The sequence below is a fragment of the Artemia franciscana genome, chromosome 19 (genome assembly GCF_032884065.1).
Source record: "Artemia franciscana chromosome 19, ASM3288406v1, whole genome shotgun sequence".
In the NCBI taxonomy this organism is placed as follows: domain Eukaryota; kingdom Metazoa; phylum Arthropoda; class Branchiopoda; order Anostraca; family Artemiidae; genus Artemia; species Artemia franciscana.
The window spans coordinates 8,309,705-8,330,159 of NC_088881.1; the positions used below are offsets into that span (position 1 = coordinate 8,309,705).

The 20,455-nt window shown below is 34.4% G+C and overlaps 2 protein-coding genes across 3 annotated transcripts in view; one reads left to right on the forward strand and one right to left on the reverse strand.

Annotated features, from left to right (window-relative positions):
- Positions 1-12,967, forward strand: part of LOC136039254 (peroxisomal multifunctional enzyme type 2-like) — an 82,469-nt gene extending 69,502 nt beyond the window's left edge. For both annotated transcript variants that reach the window (XM_065722811.1, XM_065722812.1), the window contains exons 11-14: positions 2,339-2,456; positions 4,129-4,314; positions 8,136-8,242; positions 12,734-12,967. In XM_065722811.1, coding sequence (XP_065578883.1) covers positions 2,339-2,456; positions 4,129-4,314; positions 8,136-8,242; positions 12,734-12,853 — 531 coding nt within the window. In that variant the 3' untranslated portion in view covers positions 12,854-12,967. The remainder of the gene's footprint in view (positions 1-2,338; positions 2,457-4,128; positions 4,315-8,135; positions 8,243-12,733) is intronic.
- A 4,036-nt stretch (positions 12,968-17,003) lies between these two features.
- Positions 17,004-17,789, reverse strand: LOC136039655 (HUWE1-associated protein modifying stress responses-like). The gene has a single exon (XM_065723558.1). The coding sequence runs from the start codon at positions 17,787-17,789 to the stop codon at positions 17,004-17,006; it is 786 nt and encodes a 261-aa protein (XP_065579630.1).
- Positions 17,790-20,455: the final 2,666 nt, after the last annotated feature.

Here is a 20,455-nt window from a genome sequence, read left to right on the forward strand (position 1 = left end):
ACTGGTTTTGTATTAAATCAGGAGTTAAGCAGGGTTGTGTTCTATCCCCCTTTATATGGATCATTTTGATGGACTTCGTCTTAAGGAGCACAGGAAAGGCAATTGGAGACCATGGAATCAAATGGGGAGGAAGAACGCTCCTGGACTTAGATTATGCTGATGATTTAAGCATATTAGATGAAAGTGTGAGCAAAATGAATGAATTTTTAGAGGTTTTACGAGTTCAGGGTGCTAAAATAGGCTTGAAAATTAATGTTAAGAAGACTAAGTCACTAAGGTTAGGAATAAGTGAAGATGAACAGGTGACCTTAGGTAACGAAAAAATTGATCAGGTTGGGAGCTTCAGTTACCTTGGTAGTATTATTAGTAAAGATGGTGGGAGCAGTGAAGATGTTAAAAGTAGAATAGCTAAAGCTCAGGGTGTTTTTTCACAGTTAAAAAAAGTTTGGAAGAATAGAAAGATAAGCCTACAAACCAAGATTAGAATATTGGAAGCTACAGTGATGACAGTGGTCAAATATGGCTCTGAAGCATGGACACTCCGAAAAGCAGATGAAAATTTACTAGATGTTTTCCAGAGAAATTGCCTACGCATTGTTCTGGGTACCCAGCTGACTGACCGTATTTCAAACAGTAGGTTGTACGAAAAGTGTGGTTCAATCCCGCTTTCTGGGGCTATAATGAAAGAAAGGTTGAGATGGCTAGGCCACGTTCTACGGATGAAGGATGACAGATTACCGAAGATTGTCCTTTTTGGCCAACCGTCTGGGGCTACACGGAAAGCAGGTCGTCCTTGTCTGGGTTGGGAGGATGTCATAAATAAGGATTTAAAGGAAATGGGAACTTCCTGGGAGGGTGTAAAGAGGGAGGCTTTAAATAGATTAGGTTGGAGGAGGAGCGTGCGCAGCTGTGTTGGCCTCAGGCGGCTTGGTGCTGCAGTGAGTTATTAGTAGTAGTAGTAGTAGTTGTTATAATTTTTGCTAGACCCTCATATCAATTGAATCTAGGGGAGTTTGTCTCTTTTTTTTATACTTGGAAATTAATGGGTATACTTGTGTGGTCAATCTGCGTACCCAATCTAAAACATGTTTTTCGTGATGTCAATCTTCCTATGAATTATTTCTTTATTGTCGAAATTATTTTTTTACTTAAATTTCTTTGAGTTTTCTGTGTTATTTCTCGTTTTAACTTTCTGTTAATTGGGGAAAAAGAAAATTACAAAATTTGAAATAGAAATGTTTTGAACATAAAATTAATTTTAATATAAACCTATCTAATAAGGTTATATTAATATAAATTTATATATATCATATAATATAAAGTTTACGTAATATAAATATATCCTAATACAAACTATAAATAAAACTAAAATTAATATAAACTGATCAATCGTGTTGGCGAAATCTGCATATCAATCAGTAAAAAATATCATATTAGGCTACTTTGAGTTTTAGTTCCATTTCTTTTTAGTCTCCAGTTCCGTTTTTTTTTCCGAAGCTTTTGCAACCTTAAGGCAGGTACTGGTACCCCCAAAGCTTAAATTTATCTGCAATAATAACAACATCCATTAAAATTATACATCGGTTACTTGATGTTCCAAATATTTTGCCTAGATAGATAACCGCTTCTCGGATAATTGTTCTTTAATATTTCAAAAAATTCTCATTTCAATATTTTTTATATCAAATTTATATAGTAAGCCAACAATGGAAATGGGAAGAACATCTCTATCCCCTTCCCCAATATCGTCGCCTATCCACTAAAATGACGCAATTTTCAACTCAATTACTTTACCACCATTTAATTTAACTGCACATTGAAAATAATTTAGCGGTCGCTTTGGATTAAATAGCCGTAATTGTACCATTGTATTATTGTTCTATTGTAAATTGCACTATTGCCTATATTGGGATCATGACAATTTTGGCCACCAATTTTAGCCGTAATCCGAAGAAGGCAGACTTTTATCCAGAATGCAATTTTGTATGAGATGGGATTGCGTACGAGATGCGTTTATTTGCTTTAATATCTCTCTGAGAAATGATCCTAGGTATGTACGCCTATTGCGAATATTTTCGTACGGGGGAGGGGCAGCACAGTATTTATCTGTGGGGGGTTTCTCTTACAGTAAAGTGTGTTTTCGCCCAAATGTGAGGATGTCTGCATATTAGGCCATCTTTCCAAAATTATCCTTGGAGAGTATCCTCAGACGTACAAGGGGCATAACACCCCTCAGTCCACTCAAGTACACACTAACACCCAGAAATGTCATCAAACATGGGTATGTATGTCCTTTTTTTTATTGAGCTACCGTGACTCGAACCGTTTTGTTTTCAAGGCGCGGTTTGCTGGTCCTGTGGTCCCGGGTCAGACACTGGTTACTGAGATGTGGCGTGACGGCAATAGAGTCCATTTTGCCACCAAAGTTGCTGAAACCGGGAAATATGCTCTAACAGGTATAATTTGCAGTTTTGAAACAGACGAAAGTAGGCCCCAAGATGTTTTCAAGGGCCCCAAGAGGTTTGAAATTTTTTGAACCAAAATGAAAAAGAGTAAGAAAGATGACTTAGTTCTCTTACAACTAACCCGAAAATAAAAGATTTAACTCCGCTATTTCATATAAAAATGGAAATATTTAGTATATTTAATAATAAAAATATTTAATAATATTTAATATATTTAATATAAAATTATAAAATATAAAATAGGAAATATTTAATAATAAAAATGGAAATATTTAAAATCAATCTTTAGTTTGAATTACAGGGTTTTGAGATTATGCGATTAAAATTGAATCCAACACTTGGTTTATTTTCATAAAACCAGTGAGTAATTGTGAGAGCAGTTTGCTATATTAGGCATAGCATATTGTCATGCGAGACAAGCAATAAACAAAAACACACAAACCTGTGTTTGTTCAAAGACGTAAGACGTAACTGCTAAAATATAATTTTACCGAATAAATGTCGATAAATGACATTAAGAAACTCGAGATGAATTTAGATTTCTAGTGGGAAAATGTAAAAAATGGCTGTTTTTGATAACCAATGAGAACTCAGAAAATGACGGTACGCTATTCAATTGGTCTTTTTTTTGCTCATATATAATCTATTTTAATATGTAACGTATTTCTCTTGCAATTTGCCTTTTTTGTTTTTTTTTAGTATTTTAATTATTAAAGTATGTGCCCCCCTGTCTGTCTTTCTATCCGTTCCTCTGGTTAATTTGCTACTAAAATATTCAAGCTAGTAACGTCACATTTTTTTCTGATTAATTTTTGAACCTTGAGTATTTAGATTAGGCCATAGTCCACAAAATATAATATAGAAATGGAATAACTGGAATTTTACGGCATGATAATAAGCTTGTAAGGGTCGAAGGCCTGAGCTGCTGACCTAAGTGAGTGGAGAGAGTTGGCAAGGCAAACAATTCGCAGTGAATCAAGAAAATTAAGCCGCAAGAATTTTGTTTTTTAAATGAGTAGCTCAGTTATCCAGGACTAAATCCAGACTGCTCTTCAAGAGAAGGAAACTGTAATTTAAAAAGGAAAATATTAAAGAGAAAGACAGTAAAATGAGGGTGAAAAGAGGGAACGGAATATGAAATAGCGACTAGGAATCTAGGAAATAGCTAAGGATGGAATGTCGCCAAATTTTCGAGGTAGTCCAGAATATTACTAACTTCATTTTTATTAGGAATGGCCTAGGAAGATTCAACCTATTCTCCTGTGTGTGAAGATATGTCTGTTCTAGTGATATTACGCTAGTACAGGCTAAGAGATATTTCAAGGAAATTTCTTTTTTTTTTCTCTTTTCAAGAGGCTACTTGGATTTGCACAGCGTAGATGAGCTTGTCTCTGTGCCCTCCTCCATCAGTCGGATGATTAATTTAGTCTTTGCTGAAATGTATTGCAGTGCGGAAATAATCGGTCATTGACAAAGGATGACATTTCAGAAATATTAAATTGACAATTATTTGAAGTCTTTATTAAAATATTAAATGACATTTTATTAAAATGTCATTTGACATTTTAGAAATATTTAGGTTATATCCCCCAGTGTTAAGATGTTACTGTTCTAAGGCTAGATGAGTAAAAGATATTAAAATGAAATTTCTTTTGTTTTTAAGGTGGCTACTTGGATTTGCACAACATAGAAGAGTTGGTCCCTGCACCTTCCTCCATTGATCTTGTGAGCGACATAGTGTTTGCTGAAATGCAAAAACGAATTGGCGACAATCCTCAACTGGCAACGAAAGCCAATGCTGTCTTGCAGTGGAATATATTAAAAAATGGCAAAGTCGCTAAGCATTGGAGTAGGTTATTTTTAGTTGTTCTTTAGTTATTTTGTTAATAGTTTTTTTTTATGACACTTGCATTTACCAAGTGGCATATAGAATTCGCAATTTCCGTCTGTCGGTCGGTCCCGGTTAGGCTAGGACGATAAAAATTGGATGGCGTATCAGGGACCAGACCAGATTAAATTAGAAGTAGTGTCTACCCCGATTTGACCATCCGGAGGGGGGGGGGGGAGCGAGCGAACGAGATAGTTCAGAAGAATTTTATTAGCCGTTAAAAGAAATGATTGTTCATCTTAAGTGTGGCTGCTGGTCCTGGAGTATGATTCTCGCTTAGGGTGCGTGAGGTCTCAGACTTGAATCCCGGACCATCCCCAATTTTGACACGAAGAAGATCTGAAACTAGATACGTGATCAATATAGCGATCGCCGAAAGTTGGCAGGTGTATCAGGGACTGGAACAGATTAAATGAGAAATAGTCGCTTCCCCGATTTGACCTTCTGGGGGGAGTGGAAGAATTTGGAAAAATTGGGAAGAATGAGCTATTTTTAACTTACGAACGGGTTATCAGATCTTAATGAAACTCGATATTTCGAAGGACCATGTGTGTCAGAGCTCTTATTTTAAATCCCGACCGAATCCAGTGACATTTGGTGGAGTTGTAGGGGGAAACTGGAAATCTTGGAAAACACTTAGAGTGGAGAGATCGGGATGACACTTGGTGGGAAGAATAAGCACAAGTCCTAGATACGTTGTTTACATAATCAGGCCGGATCTACTCTCTTTGGGGGAGTTGGGGGGACTTTCAGTGCTTTAGCGTGTTCGGTGCTTCTGGACGTGCTAGGACGATGAAAATTGGTATGCGTGTCAGGGACCTGCACAAATTGACTTGATAACAGCTGTTTCCCTGTTTCGACCATCTGGGAGGGGGTCCCAGACGGTCGCCCCATTTTATCTTTTTTATAATTGCCAATAAATAAAGAACAGCAAGATCGACAACTCTAATACCGGGTCTAATTTTCGGTTCCCACCTCGTCACAAGTGCCTTTTGAGTTTTCTTAGCTTTTGTTCTTAGTTATATTTAGTGTTGTTTTAGTATATTAGTATATTTAGTTTTATGTTTAGCTTTCTTTTGGTTTTTAGCTATTTTTTTTTTGTTATCAGGGCAAATTGTTTTTTTTTGTAACTTGACTGTGTTCTGATTTAAGTGAAACCGCTTCATAATACGGCTTAAATTAGTTTTGTAGGGTAATGCTAAGGCAACATGACAGTTTGGACAACAGCACGACTTACGGCATTTAATGAAAAAGGAAGAGAAAGTGAAAATGATAGAAAGAACGAAAATGGTCGAAAGAAAGCAGAAAAATTGCTGGCAACGCTCATCTTGCTGGACAAATTAATAGTTTTGTGACCAAGTTATGGAAAATGTGAAGTGAGATGTGGGAAAAACTGCTCTCGCCACTTTGATTTTAATATGACATCGTTTTAGATTAGTGTGACAGGTCATGATAGTGGCTGTAGAAGCATGTAGAACAACAATGAAATTTGGGCATTAGAATGGCTCGCCCTTCTTTTTGGTTGGCAAATCACCAAAGACTTGACTGTAGGACAAATTACTGTCGCTGCTCTGTTGTCAATATGGTGTCGTTTTAGGTGAATTTAACAGGTCACACTTTGGACTTTGGACTTTGGAAGTCCAAGAGCCTTTGGACTTTGGAAGCGAGAGCAAGGGAAGTCAAAAGATCGAAATCTGGGCATTAAAAGGGTTCATCCTTCATGTAATTCATCCCGAGATGAATTGCTGTGCCGCTTTGTTTTTAGTATAATATCAGGTTGAATGAGCATATCTAGATATGCATATATATATATATATATATATATATATATATATATATATATATATATATATATATATATATATATATATATATATATATATATATGCATATGTATGTATATATACATATGATAGCTATGGCTCTAGATATTGGGAATGAAAAATTCGTTCTTGACATTCCTCTTGTCCTGCAACATTCCTGCAACTGTATTTTCAGGTGGTATGCTATATTGTAAATATTCTCAAATGTTATAGCAACGTTTTTTGATTATCAGTTGTCTACTTAGTGAAAATTAACAGTTCATAAAATCGTGGATTAAACAGTGCTTCAGTTATAAAAAAAAATTCAGAGTAATACGTAGGGCCCTTAAAACTGGTCCCTATATTCGGTTTTATAAGGGTTTCCGTAAAGGGGTCCCTAATATTTGGGCTTTTAACAATATATACACTTCAATTTCAGGATAATAAGTCCTTCCCGTTATTTGTATATTTACATTTTGTTTTATGTAATCCTAAATGTACTAAGGTCATTTAACAAGGAATATTTGCGCATTCTGAGATTTGGCTTTTTTCATTGGTCAGTCTCATCTTCAGCTTTATCTTGTGTCACTGGTAAGCCTCAACTAAGCTAACTGCTCACTTCAGCACCAAACCGCCTGTGACCGACACAGCGACGCACACTCCTCCACCCCAGTATATTCAAAGCCTCCCTCTTTATAGCCTCCCAAGAAGATCCCATTTTCTTTATTACGTCATTACGTCGTCATTACGTCATTTTATTCGTCATTACGACGTCTTTTCGTAACTATCTGGTAAAATCTCCTTTTTGTTTGACCCTGGGTGGTTGACTGACAAGGAAGATCTTTGTCAATCTATCATCCTTTATCCGCAGAACGTATCCCAGCCATCTCAATGTTTCATTGTCAATCATCTATCATCATCGTCAGCATCTCAATCATCGTCAGCCCATTTAAAGAGTATTGGTTATTGCTTTACTCGTTTTCAGTACTTTCTGAAACAGTTGTCCAAAATAAGCGCATGAAAGCACTAACTAGAAAGTTAATTAGAAAGTTAATTAGCACTAACTAATTAGAAAGTTAGCAGTTCATTCATATAGCAGCGGTACTTTATATTCATCATCTGATTAAAGTAATTTAATTCTCAAACAAACCAAAGGATTGAACGAGGAATTTTGTCCGGCGTAGTTGGAAAGGAGGGATGGGATTATAGTCCTGGAAAGCTAGTATGAGCCACATTTTTCAATGAGTTTACTGTTTGAAATACGGTCAGTCAGCCGGTTACCCAGGACAATACGAAGATAATTTATCTAAAAAATATCTGGAAAATAGAAAATATCTAGCAAATTCTCCGGTTTTTGGAACCCGCACGCTTCAGGACCATACTTGACTACTGTCAATATTATAATCTTATAATCTTGGTTTGCAGACCTTCATTTTCTTTCAAACTTTTTGCATTGACATCAAATTATACCAGTTTCCAAAATATACCAGTAAGAATATTCATATTCTTCTCCGTTGAATTTGGGTTTTTAGCAAAAAAGAAAAAAAATGGGTTTTAGCCAAAGAAAACGTGTTATTTTTTTAAAAATATTACACAAAAAGAATTCTTCAGGTATAAGTAAAGGTAAACTTCTTATGGTTGCTAAATTTTTACTGGATTTAGATTAAAAGATTCCAAATTTACTATTAGCTGGACTTTTGTACAAGTAAAATTTCATGGTAAACGGGCTTTAAGATAGCCTCCAATTTTTATGTTTTTTTTGTATTTGGACATGATAGCTCTCTTTTTGTCTATCGCGTATGTTCTCTTTTATCACAAAGGAGATGCCAGACCATAGGTTTGGGCCTCCAATTTGGGCCCAAAAAAGCATCTAGTGGGCCAAAAAAACTGATGTAATATTAATTATAAAATGACAAAGCTACAATGTCATTAATAGTACTCCTGAAAAAAGCTTTCAAATATAGTCCTCTTTTTTTGTAGCTTTGGACATGAAATCTAAGCCAGCTGCCATCTATCCTAATCTACCGAAAAATGGATTAAAACCGGGAGCCACCTTATCAACAGACGACGAGGTCACAATCGAAATTGTAAGTTATTTATTGTAGCTAATTAACTAATTAATTAATTTAACTAATTAACTTAACTAATTAACTAACTAATTAATTAACTTAACTAATGAGTAAACCGTATTGCTTTTTCACGACATAAGATATAAGAAGTTAATGAGGAAATTTATGAAGTAAATGATTAAAATATAACTTAAGTGAATGTTTCAGGTGTATAACTAATAGCCGTTTTCAGCGAAATATGGTACAAATACTAAAACAAAGAAGCCAATAAGTATCTAATTGACTCAGAAACTTCTCAACAAAATAACCGTAAACTAAAATCCGCAAAAATTTAGAAAAAAAAACTGAATAACACCGTTATACTTTCGGTAAAAATTGTCGTTCCATTTTAGTGTTCTTCTTCCAAAAGAGTGTGTACTTATCCAACAGTATATCAGGAATATACCTATAACTACTAATTAACCCTATTTTACTGTTTTCTATGTGATTGTGTAGTTGGTTGAGAGTTAAAGGGTTGCAGCCGTCTTTTACTCGGGGCATTTTGCCTTCCGTGGGCGGTTGTTGCGTTTAATGTTTATCATATGAGTTTTGTAAATAAAATAGTCAGTAATCAACCCTCGACAATTTAAATGAATTAATTTGGGTCTCCTAAGGTTATTACGAGGGAAATAAACCATGCTTGTGGTGTCAGTCTCATGTTCCACACGCCTTCACTATTATTAATTTAACCGTATAAAACCATATATTACGAAGTCAGTTGGCGAAGTCTCGCTATAAAAATTACCAGAAATTCAAATACTAGCATTAATAATCAAATTAATTATTAATTTAATTAATTATAAATTATTAAATTAATATATTAACAATTAATAATACTAAAAGAGTTTCTGAATCACTTTTCGATGGTACTTCATTTTGGATCACTGTCATATCTTGTCTATCACCCAGCCTAGCTAATTATTATGCAGCAGCTGAATTAAATAATAACAAAAATCAATATTTTTTCAAACTAATCATAAAATGAATAAATAACCAGAATAATAATAACAAATAAAACAACGAACGTCACTTTAACAAAAAAAAATTTAAACGAAAGACTCATGTACCCCTCCTCCTCCATATACTCCACTCTTCTATACTTTCATGCTGCTTAGACTGTCCTGATATTAGCACATTTTTTGCTGCTTATCACTATGTTTCTTAAAAAATTATTCAGGATGTACTCAATTGTACTCATCCACGGTAGCATTTATAATACACCAAATGCATTAAAGAATAACGCATCAACCAATTCAGTTTAGTAACCCGAACAGTAAGTAACACCAACAACCAATTTGAGAATTTGACAGTTCTTTATGATATCCTGAGGTCTTCGAAACCTGGAACCATATACAAAATGGCACGATATGTGGAAAAGATGGGCGAGGCTCAGTCGAGCCCGAGTGAATGAAAATAAGTATCGTTTTATGCTGTGTGTGTGTTCTGTGCAGTGTTGTATTGTTGTTCTGTGTAGTCTTTATATTCTTACCGGGTGCCAGCAATTTCTTGTGAGTATCTTTAAGTGAAATGGCTCTGTCACTCCTCAAACAAATATTAGATAAATTCGTAACAACTTATCTATTTAGTTTTTTCTGGTATTAGTCAGTGTTTTTTGCGTTTTTTTTTTGGCATTTTTCAATATTAGTCGAGGGGCTCTGCATTTCACTACTTGTATATTCTTTCTTCTTTTCATATTCTAAAACTGAAAATTTAGCATTCCGTGTTTTTTGAAATTGTTTAGATTATTAAAAAGGAAAAACTAGCATGATTTGCAAAATTTGTGTAGTAATAAGTGGCTGATATTATTTTCTGAAATAAGTATAATTGCAAAATTTGAAAATATGCTAAGAAACGCTAAATACTTAATAGTGCTGGTAATTCTTTCGGAATTAATTTCATTTTCCACTTCTATAAATAACCCATACTTGTTAGAGAGAAATCCGAAACTTTTTTTTACAGCACAAGCATTTGATTGTTTAAAATACAGAAAGTTCAAAAGAATGCAGAAAAATAAATGCTAGATGGTGATGTGGATTTTTTTCGAAACTTAAGCCAGTTTCTGTTTGTTTGTGTTTTTTTTTTTTTATCAGAACGCCAAGTTTTGTTTTGTGGATGGTGGTAGGTGAATCATGGATGGCATCTGTTTTGGAGCAACTTGATCAAAAATTTTAATTAATCATCCCAATTTTGTTGACGTAATTTTAATATTTCCTTTTTGAATACCCTTTACTTTAGCCTCTCGCTTTGGTCAGATCCGGTCAGATCGGATTGGTCTTGTCACGTTTAATGGTCTAGATTCTTCATTTATTCTCTAGACATTATAATTACTCTCTTTACTGTTTCTACTTACTCTAGGCATTATGAAACTACTTTAGACGCCTTTTGTAAATAGACTAATTACACTTGGTATTTTATACTTAACTATGTTCCTTTTGTAATGTCTTATGTGTCATATATATGAAAACTATACGTTCACTCTTTGGGGGGGGGGGTTAATTTATTCTCCCAAGCATCTTGAGTGTAAAACCTCTACTTCCTGTGTATCAATAGTCCAATACTAAAACATCCTTTATGAATAGACAGCAGGAGTGTAAAATTGAGTGTCTGTTTTTTAAGTGTTGATCTTACATAAGCCAAAATATATCATTTGTTGCTTTTTCTTCTTCTTTTGGTTGTCTCCGCTTAAAACTGTTTACTGACAAATTGCATATTCTCAAAGAATTGTTTCTTCAAATTCATTCAGTGAGAAACGGAATTGCAAAATTATGAGCAGTATAATCTCAGCATGTTGGATTATCAACTATTAATTCAATGAATCAAATTTATTAATTTTAAACTAATTTAATTAGTTAAAGTAACTAATTTTAATTAAATTAATTAAATTTATTAATTTTAAACTAATTTAATTAATTAAAGCAACTAATTTTAATTAATTGCTTTAATTTATTAATTTCATAACTATTGATTTAGTAATGTATTCTTCATAATTGTTTCAATCATTTTATTCAAATTATTTTATTTGTATTTTCCTCAATCTTATTTATTCAGTTAATATTTTCTGTTGAAGTCAATTTTGTTTTTCTAATTTAAACTAATAGACAACGTCTATCTCATCAATAGGTATAACTAAAGTTTTTCTATCGAAACTGATGTTTTCTCTTCAATTTTTTGGAAAAATTTGTTTTATGGGACGTAATATGTTTTTCATAGGCGCGTCTGAATGGAGAGGTTTAAGGTAACGTTAAATTTAGTTTTTACGAGTTTACTTTACATGAATATACCTGATGTTATATTAAAGAACTTGAACTCCAATTTTTTGCAATAAAATTATAGAAAATACGGTCAAAAATAGTTCAAAAATGAGCTATTTACATATTAAGAAAAAAAAAAAAAAAAAAAAAAAAAAAAAAAAAAAAAAAAAAAAAAAAAATAGCTCATAACAGAACTTTTAGCTGTCAAGTCAGCTGTGGTAGCGAAATTATAGAAAATACGATCAAAATACATTTTTCTGATTCAAACATATATCTTCAATTAGGGAAGCGTAGTTTTAGTAAAATAAATAAGCTATTTCCATGGGAAAAAAAACGCAAAAATAGCTCTTAACAGAACTTTAGCTGTCAACTTCAATTTGTGCCACAAAATTATAGAAAATATGATGAATACACATTTCTCTGATTTAAACATAATTGTCTTCAATCATTGAATTGCAGTTTTAATTTAAAAAATAAGCCATTTCCATAAAGATATCGCAAAAATTACTCTTAAGAGAACTTTAAATTGTCAGTTCCGATTTTTGCCACAAAATTATAGAAAACATGATAAAAACTCATTTCTCTAATTCCAACGTGTATCTGCAATCATAGAAGCCTAGTTCTAATTAAACCAGATGAGCTATTTCCAAAAAAAAATCGAAAAAATAACTCTTAATATAAATTTTTACTGTCAACTCTATTTTTGGTACAAATTTAAAGGAAATATAATAAAAACACATTTCTCTGATTCAAACGTAGATCTTCATTCGTGGAAGCAGACTTTTAGTTAAAAAAATGGGTTAAAAAAAAATTAAAAATTTTAGTTAAAAAATTTAGTTTAGTTAAAAATTAGTTAAAAAAAGTAAAAAAAAAATCGCGAAAACAAATCTTAATAGAACTTCAAACTCTGAGCTAAAATTTTTTTAACAAAATTCTAGAAAATGCGATAAAAACACATTTCTCTGATTCATATGTATAATTTCAATCATTAAAAAAAAATGAGCATCTTCCGTTAAAAGGAAAAATCGCAAAAATAGATCTTTTAACTGTGAGAACTTCAACTGTGAACTCCGGTTTTTGAATACGAATTTGAAAATACAATAGAAATACGTTCCTCTGATTCAAGTGTATACCATTCAATCAGGTAAGTGTAGTTTTGCTTCAAAGGGGTTCTATTAAATTTAGGTTTAGATCTCCCATAATGTTTTATTTTTTTCAGGCGACTGGAAAGTTGAACCCCCAGAAGGCATTTATGCAAGGTAAATTGAAAGTTCAAGGGAATATTATGTTGACGCAGAAGCTGCAAAGTCTCTTGAAAGCCGAAACTGCCAAATTATGAGCTATTTTGTTTTTTGGTTAAATTTTGGGATCGTGTTTGGGTAACTCTGTGGTTCTATTATTATACACCTGTTTGGTTATATACATATTATCGAAATAAATGTAAGAGGTTTCAGTGAAGGCATTAAAATTTGCGAGCAAGTAAGCAACCACTACGCAGTTAACAAGAGTGATGGAATAAGTATAGATTGTCAGAACTTAATTCCTGGTGACAGGTATTAATATGATAGATATTTGACAGTGGTCAAAAATGGCTCTGAAGCACGGGGGCTCCCAAAACGGATGAAAATCTACTAGATGTTTTCCAGAGAAATTGCCTACGGATTGTTCTGGGTACCTGGTTGACTGACCGTATTTCAAACAGTAGGTTGTACGAAAAATGTGGTTCAATCCCGCTTTCTAGGGCTAAAATAAAAGAAAGGTTGAGATGGCTAGGCCACGTTCTACGGATGGAGGATGACAGATTGCCGAAGATTTTCCTTTTTGACCAACCTAAAGAGAAAGCAGGTCGTCCTCGTCTGGAGTGGGAGGATGTCATAAATAAAGATTTAAAGGAAATGGAACTTCCTGGGAGGGTGTAAAGAAGGAGGCCTTGAATAGATTGGGTTGAAGGAGGAGCGTGAGTAGCTGTGTTGGCCTCAGGTGGCTTGGTGCTGCGGTGAGTTATTAGTAGTAGTAGTGGTAGTAATACCTGGTTTGGCCCCTATATCAAACGCTTCAAAGACATGAAAAAAAACTTTTGCCGATATCATGGAAGAAAAATTGGAAGGTGCTTGCAAAATCATAGGCTTTCTGTAGTCTATCTTACTGCATACGAATTGGGAGTTGACATAACTCCCAGCCAATATATGGTCTGAAGAAAATCACTGATTTTGTATAACTTCACCGGTGAATGTAAAAAAAAACATAGTCGCTTAGTGTATGTCCGAAATATTTGTTAAATATCCTTATTTCTGACTTTCACTTAAGGATATCGACAATGACCATGCGCTAACGGTGAATGTTGAGCATTTCTTATTCCAATTTCCATACACGATGGGAAATTAGGACGGAAAATAACAAAAATCAAAGAAAGAGAGCAAAATACCAGTGGGCATTTCCTCACGGGCTCAGATCACGGGCTCACGTTCCTCAGTCAAGAATTTTTCTACTTCTTAATTTCTTGAGCAGATGGCAGCACTCACAAATTGGGTTACGTTACTCAATGAGGAACAGTGACGTTCAAGTTTTTCTTGACGTTCCCAAACAAATCCACTAAAACCTTAGAAATAAATTATTATTTCAATTCAAGCTATTGTATATTTCAAGTTTTGCTGTAATAACATGAAAATTAATTAGTCAAGTATCCAGTGATTGGTGTAAAGAAGGGTCTTTTATATATACTTACATCGAGGCCGTATCCGGGGGGGTAGGGGTTTGAACCCCCCTCCCGCCGACATGTTGGTCCTGACCCGTAAAAGCGTAACGAGTGTGAATATAAACAAATTTTTAATGCGTTTTTAAGGGTTTTGTCAAAGTAGATCAAAAATTTGTTTATATGCTTTTTTGTTACGTTTTTAAGACTCGGAATAAATATCGGGAGGAGGGTTCAAACCCTAACCTTCCTGGCTCTGGCCTTGGCTGCTGCTTAATTTGACTTGAACTAGCAGGAATCCCGCCAACATGAACCTTTCGTTAAGCGATTGAGAAGCATGTACCCTATCCTAGATACCAAAACTCGTTCTAAAGAAAAATAATCCCCGTATAATATGGAAATTGAAAATACAATATTAAAGTAGTGCGAAATACATCTATTTTGCTCTTCTTTCAGCATACGTGTTCTTCCTCCGTGGCCTCTTCTGATGTGAGCTTCATAAATTCTATTGAAAAATTTCTCGTTGGTAGCATAATACTGATTGTTTCTCCTAGTTTTAGTGGTAAATCAACTTCTCTTCATCATTGATTGTTATAACGTCAAAACGTTTTAATCGTTCAAACGTTTAATCCAAAGGTGAGTTGCACTCAATTTTAGCAGAGACCGCTTCAGCAAGTATTTTAGAGAAAATGCTTTTCTGTAAGAAAACTCAGTTTTCTTAGTTTTCTCAAGAAAACTTTTCTTGAGAAAAAAACAATAGTCTTCTCGTTTACCCGCAATTAATGCATAACTTTTTTAAAAAGCAGATCACGACTTATTGTAGTATCCATTCTGTATAAATTAGGGTATTGGAAAAAGACAACAAAATGTTGCTGTCACCATCGAACTTTGCATAAGACTGCAGAGCTGGCTGAATCCAAGCCGAGATAAGAATTTGGGTTTTTCCAATCTTATCTCTCAATTAGAGATAAGGATTGGGTTTTAAGGATTGGATTTTTTTTCTCTCTCATTTGGGCATCCGTAGAACTGTGTTTTAAGGATTAGGGTTTTTCCTCTCTTTTGGACATTCACTAGAAGATATCTACGATCGTCGATTAGACCAGTGAGGGTCCGAATGCACAAGAATGTAATGAAATATAGGACCTTTCACTGACGTATTTGGTGTTTGTTGACATTCATCGGTGAAAGTTGACATTCACCATTTATGGACATTCACGGTAACATATATGTATAGTACCGGTAGACAAGCGGGTAAGCCCCGGTTCCTGGCACGCTTTTATATATCGATTCTCATTGTCGCCTGTCTTCTAACCGGGGATGTTTTCCCTGTTACAATGTTCCGCTGAATGTTAATATTACTGACAATTGTTGCAGCACATAGCAACGTTTTCCTCAGTTCAGTACTTCTCATAACTAAAACAATAGGGCTCGTACCGGCTAACTGTAAATCAGCTTTCTGTTCAAATACCAATTTGTATGAAAGGGGGTCGGGTTTCACACAATTCTGAATCACCCAACACAAGTCCAAGAAGGAAATGTCATCAAGTACGTGACGAATTATGCTTAAATGCAAGGGGGCTTTCAGTTTTGCATCTTGAATAGAATTCGCAGGTGTGGCTGTGGCTTTTTTTTTGTCCTACACAACACGCCATTATGCTTGAAGGGGTTTCAAATCAAGAATGTTTTTATTAAGACATATATATTTGATTTGCACAAATAAAACATATAAGATTCCAGCTTCTTTCTAGTTCTTCCTCATTTTTCCATTGAAATCACAGTATTACACACATAACAACAAAAGTGATGCAGCATTCTACCAAACTGAATAGTTATACCTGAAGTCTCGAGTTTAACAGAAAGTAATATTGATAATTTGATATCAGACTATCCAATAGAAAACTTAAGTTTCTATATCATTTGGGTATATTTGAGTAACATTCATTAAATTTTAACTGTAAGATTGTACTTGTGACATTGATTCAAAATTGTAGCTCTTTCATTGCATTTCAGTATTTCCGTGGAGACCTTCCATCAAGTTTTTCCGGGCTTTTTGAAATTGTTCGAAATGTCAGTCCTTATGAAACTAGAAACAAGGATGATGTGCCTGTGCCATCCACCCCTGCAGTGCGCTCGGACTTTGGTCTGATAGCTGCTGTCGGACGTTCCTGGAATTCCATTCCTGTTGGGATTCGACGGTCCTGTACCATAGGCTCCTTCAAGAAACGGTTGAAGAATTTTTTAATAAAAAAAAAATAAATTAAATTATAATATTGATCAGTTATTTATGTTGTTTAGTTATCAAGATTTAATTTATTTAATTAATTATTTAGATTGAATTTAATTATTTAGATTTGGGTGGTGTGAGTGTTGGATCCTCGATGTATATATATATATATATATATATATATATATATATATATATATATATATATATATATATATATATATATATATATATATATATATATATATATATATATATATATATATATATATATATATATTATTATTATTTTTTTTTGTAAGTAGGTGGTGCGGAGACCGGTTGTACTCGGGTGAGGATTGGTGAGTAGACTCTAAATATATTTTAAGTGTGAATGTATTTGATAGTTATTTATGTTTTGTTTTGTTGTTTTTTTTTTTTCAAATAACGGGCCATTGAGCCCTTTGGGATATTTTTGTTTACTAATGAATGGATATTGATAATAAGAGGAACTTGAACTTGAAGCACATATCCGCATAGTTATACAACGTCAAATGCAAAAACCAATAAACCAAAAACTAAAATAGCTCATATTCAATAAAAACGTTGTCTTTTATGCGTAGGGCTGCAATCCATCATATTATCACTTCTTGGAGATGTGCTACCGCGACGCTTTCCATTTTGCTGAAATTCTATTGCAATAAAAGACACCAGGTCAGAACTCATGGGTGGCTTTTTACGACGACCAGAAACGGGATACTCTGAAACAGTAGCCAAGCTTAAGGCTTCTTTAAAAGTTTGAAGATTTGTATCAGATGGAGAAGTCGACCCCGAAGCAGCGAAACTTTTAACACATAACCCTAGTGCTTCTCGGCTTTCAGTTGGACTATTTCTTGATCGATGGATTCTAGAGGATGAATAAGCTGGGGAAGGGCGTTTTCCTGCCAAAAAGCTCAACAGTTCATCCCGCTTGATATTGCGCCTCTTCCCTTTTGCCCATTGGGCTATTTCGTTATTTCGTCGCTTATATCCCACTTCGATCCCTTTATCCTTTGATATTCGAATTGAATCATTTGACACTTTATAAAGAGCTGTCACTGTTTCTGCAGCATTCTGAAAAGACATCCATAAAACAGCACCTTGGCAGCGATCTTTATATAACTGAGCAATAGCTATAGCAGATTTGTGGAATACGTTCCACAGCTCCTGAGAATTTCTTTCACTTTCAATTTGGGACTCATCATCATAGTCTTCAGCTTCAATACACTCTACACACTGCCTTTCATAGGATGATAGCCCCCCTTGATCTCCTCCATTACTAAGTGAGGAAAAACGTGGGAAAAAGTTATTTCGATTATTGTCATATATGTTGTCACTCATTACGAACACAAATTCTTGTTTTATTGTCTTTACAAAATTGGGGATAAATTTGAGGAATCGTCTTTATAAAGGAAAATGACGTCATGATATTTGCGCTGCTATGACGCTCATATGCCGAAAATGATGTAATGTTATCTCAGGTTCTATGGTGTTATACAACTTAAAAGGGCTATGATGTACGCAAAAGGAGGAGTTAAACTATGGATACCAAAATATACCTGACAATTATATCGTTAGTTTTCTGAACAGCGCGCGTAAGTCATTACGCGCCATATTAGTTACGCGTCTTGTAGTTGTGTCCCTGTGTACCACCTGTGAATATAGATAGATATATACATGTTTTTAACTACGTAAAACTTGCGAATATACAATATTCTTCGCTTACCCATTGTCTGTGCATATAAATAGAATGTCAGGTTTACCGACTCTTGAACATGCAACATATAATTGTCCATGGGAAGAACAATCCGTATTCAGATCTATACTGCATTTTTCTAATGATTGCCCTTGAGCTTTGTTGATGGTGATTGCTAATGGAACATTCCCTGTGTCCCGGTCGTCATTTATATTCCCTGTGTCCCGCTCGTCATTTGTGTCCCGGTGTCCCAGTCTGTAATTTCTCTTTGAGTTTCCCGGTCTTCATTTATATTCCCGGTGTCCCGGTCGTCATTTGTGTCCCGGTCTCCCGGTCTGTAATTTCTCTTTGAGTGTCCCGGTCGTCATTTATATTCCCTGTGTCCTGTATATATAGTTTCTTTTTTAGTTTTTTCTTTTCTTAGTTTTTTTCTTTTTTAGTTTTTCTTTTTTTTAGTTTCTTCTTTTTATTAATTTGTTTTCTTTTTTAGTTTTTTCCTCTTTTTTTAGTTTTTTTCTTTTTTAGTTTTTTCTTTTCTTATTTTTTAGTTTTTCTTTTTTCTTTTCGATGAGTTTCAGCAATTCTTACCAACTGAGCGTTTTGCTTATGAAGAATAATATCTCGAGGTAAAAACTGATCACCGACCATAACAATTGCCACTTCGTCGATAGTTGGAGCATTGTATCTACGCACATGTTGGCCAGTAGGCGTTTTGTCAGCGGAAATAACAATTTTATGCGTATCAGTAGGCATCAAACCGATTGCTGTTTTGAACAGACACACTAAATTATTATTTTCGTGGAAAAGATGTTGCAATTGGGAAACAATAGTCCTTTCAACGCCGGGAGAAATTTCGCAACGTGCATTCAATTCAGAATTTCTTCACTGATGAAGTACAGTTGTAAAAATTTATGAATCTTGCCTGAGAATGGTAGAAGGGACCCTGCTCTATGATAAATTTGCTCTTTTACTTTGAAAGTAGGCATAAATTGATCTTGATTTTCGATTTGGGCACCAAACGACGTCATTTGGAAACATGAGTTTTTCTGATGTTTAACAAAAAACGCTTAGATTCTGACGTAGTTCCAGTAAGCAAAGTCTTCAATGGCTCTGGTGGTGCAGCCAGTTGAGGAAGTTTAACTTTTTCGGAGGCGCAGCACATTCCCATTGTCTCACTGTTAAAATTCAAGGCCTTGCAATAGGGACAAATTTTAATGAAAATTAACAATTAATTAACAAATTAATTAACAAAAATTAACAAATTAAAATTTAGTCCCGATTTGACCACATCTACTCAAGCTGTAATCATTTACTGGGCTGTACCTGAGTGCCAGGCGATAATTTTCAGGTTGCTCTTGTGATTCCTTGGCACGCTTTCTTTTGGTAATTTCTCTTTGAGACGCAATCCTGTTTTCACGCTGTTGTTGTGATTCCTCGGCACGCTTTCTTTTCTTACTTTCTCTATTAGCCGCAAGCCTTTTGGCATTAACTCTTTGAGCTGCTTCCTCGGCTGTTTCTTCTGCCATTGTAGGATTTATACTAAAATTTCTCTTTGAATTAACTCTTTGAGCAGCTTACTCGGCACGCTTTAAACTTAAATACGGCAAGTAAAGAAGAGTATGGCTGCCCTCCGATCACTTTAAAACATGCCCTGAAAGTTTTAGCTTAATGACCTCATTCGTCCCTAAGATATTGGTAAGAAGAACGACCAGCATATTCTTGGACGTTCCTCGAAGATAGTTTGAAAAGGGGTTTCTTTAAATAGGATTGACTCGAACCTCATATCCCCTGGAGTATTTCCATAAATTATGTAAATTTCCAAGAATTTACAAATAGATTTGAGATTAAGGAAATAAATTTGAAAGGCCTGTCTTTTTTTAAATTGTTTATCACTTGGAATCTAGTAAAGAAAAAATCAAGGGGTCAGACAGCAGAATCGCTCAGATATGAAACCATACCACAGAAAAGTAATTTTTCAAGGAATACGCATGCTATATCGTCTTCAGTCAAAAGATAAATGTGTTTTATCATCTTGAACACAAAAATAGATTTTTTTTTGAAAAATTACATTTTATTTTAATATCATGCGCTGCATTAATGATATGACGTCAATATAACATCATATATGTCAAAAGATCCGTTATATAATCTTGTAGGTGAAGATGCAATTTCTCGTCAAAACTATGTTTAATTTAAATATTACCTTAATTACCTAATTCGCAATTCAGAGCGATAAGGTACAATGGATCTGTGTTTCTCTGTGAGTGATGAGGACTGACATCTGTTACTGATCTGGATCTTGCCAGCAGTA

Excerpts from the sequence above, each read along its gene's own strand:
- LOC136039655 (XM_065723558.1), bottom strand. The coding sequence starts at position 17,789 with ATGAGTGACAACATATATGACAATAATCGAAATAACTTTTTCCCACGT.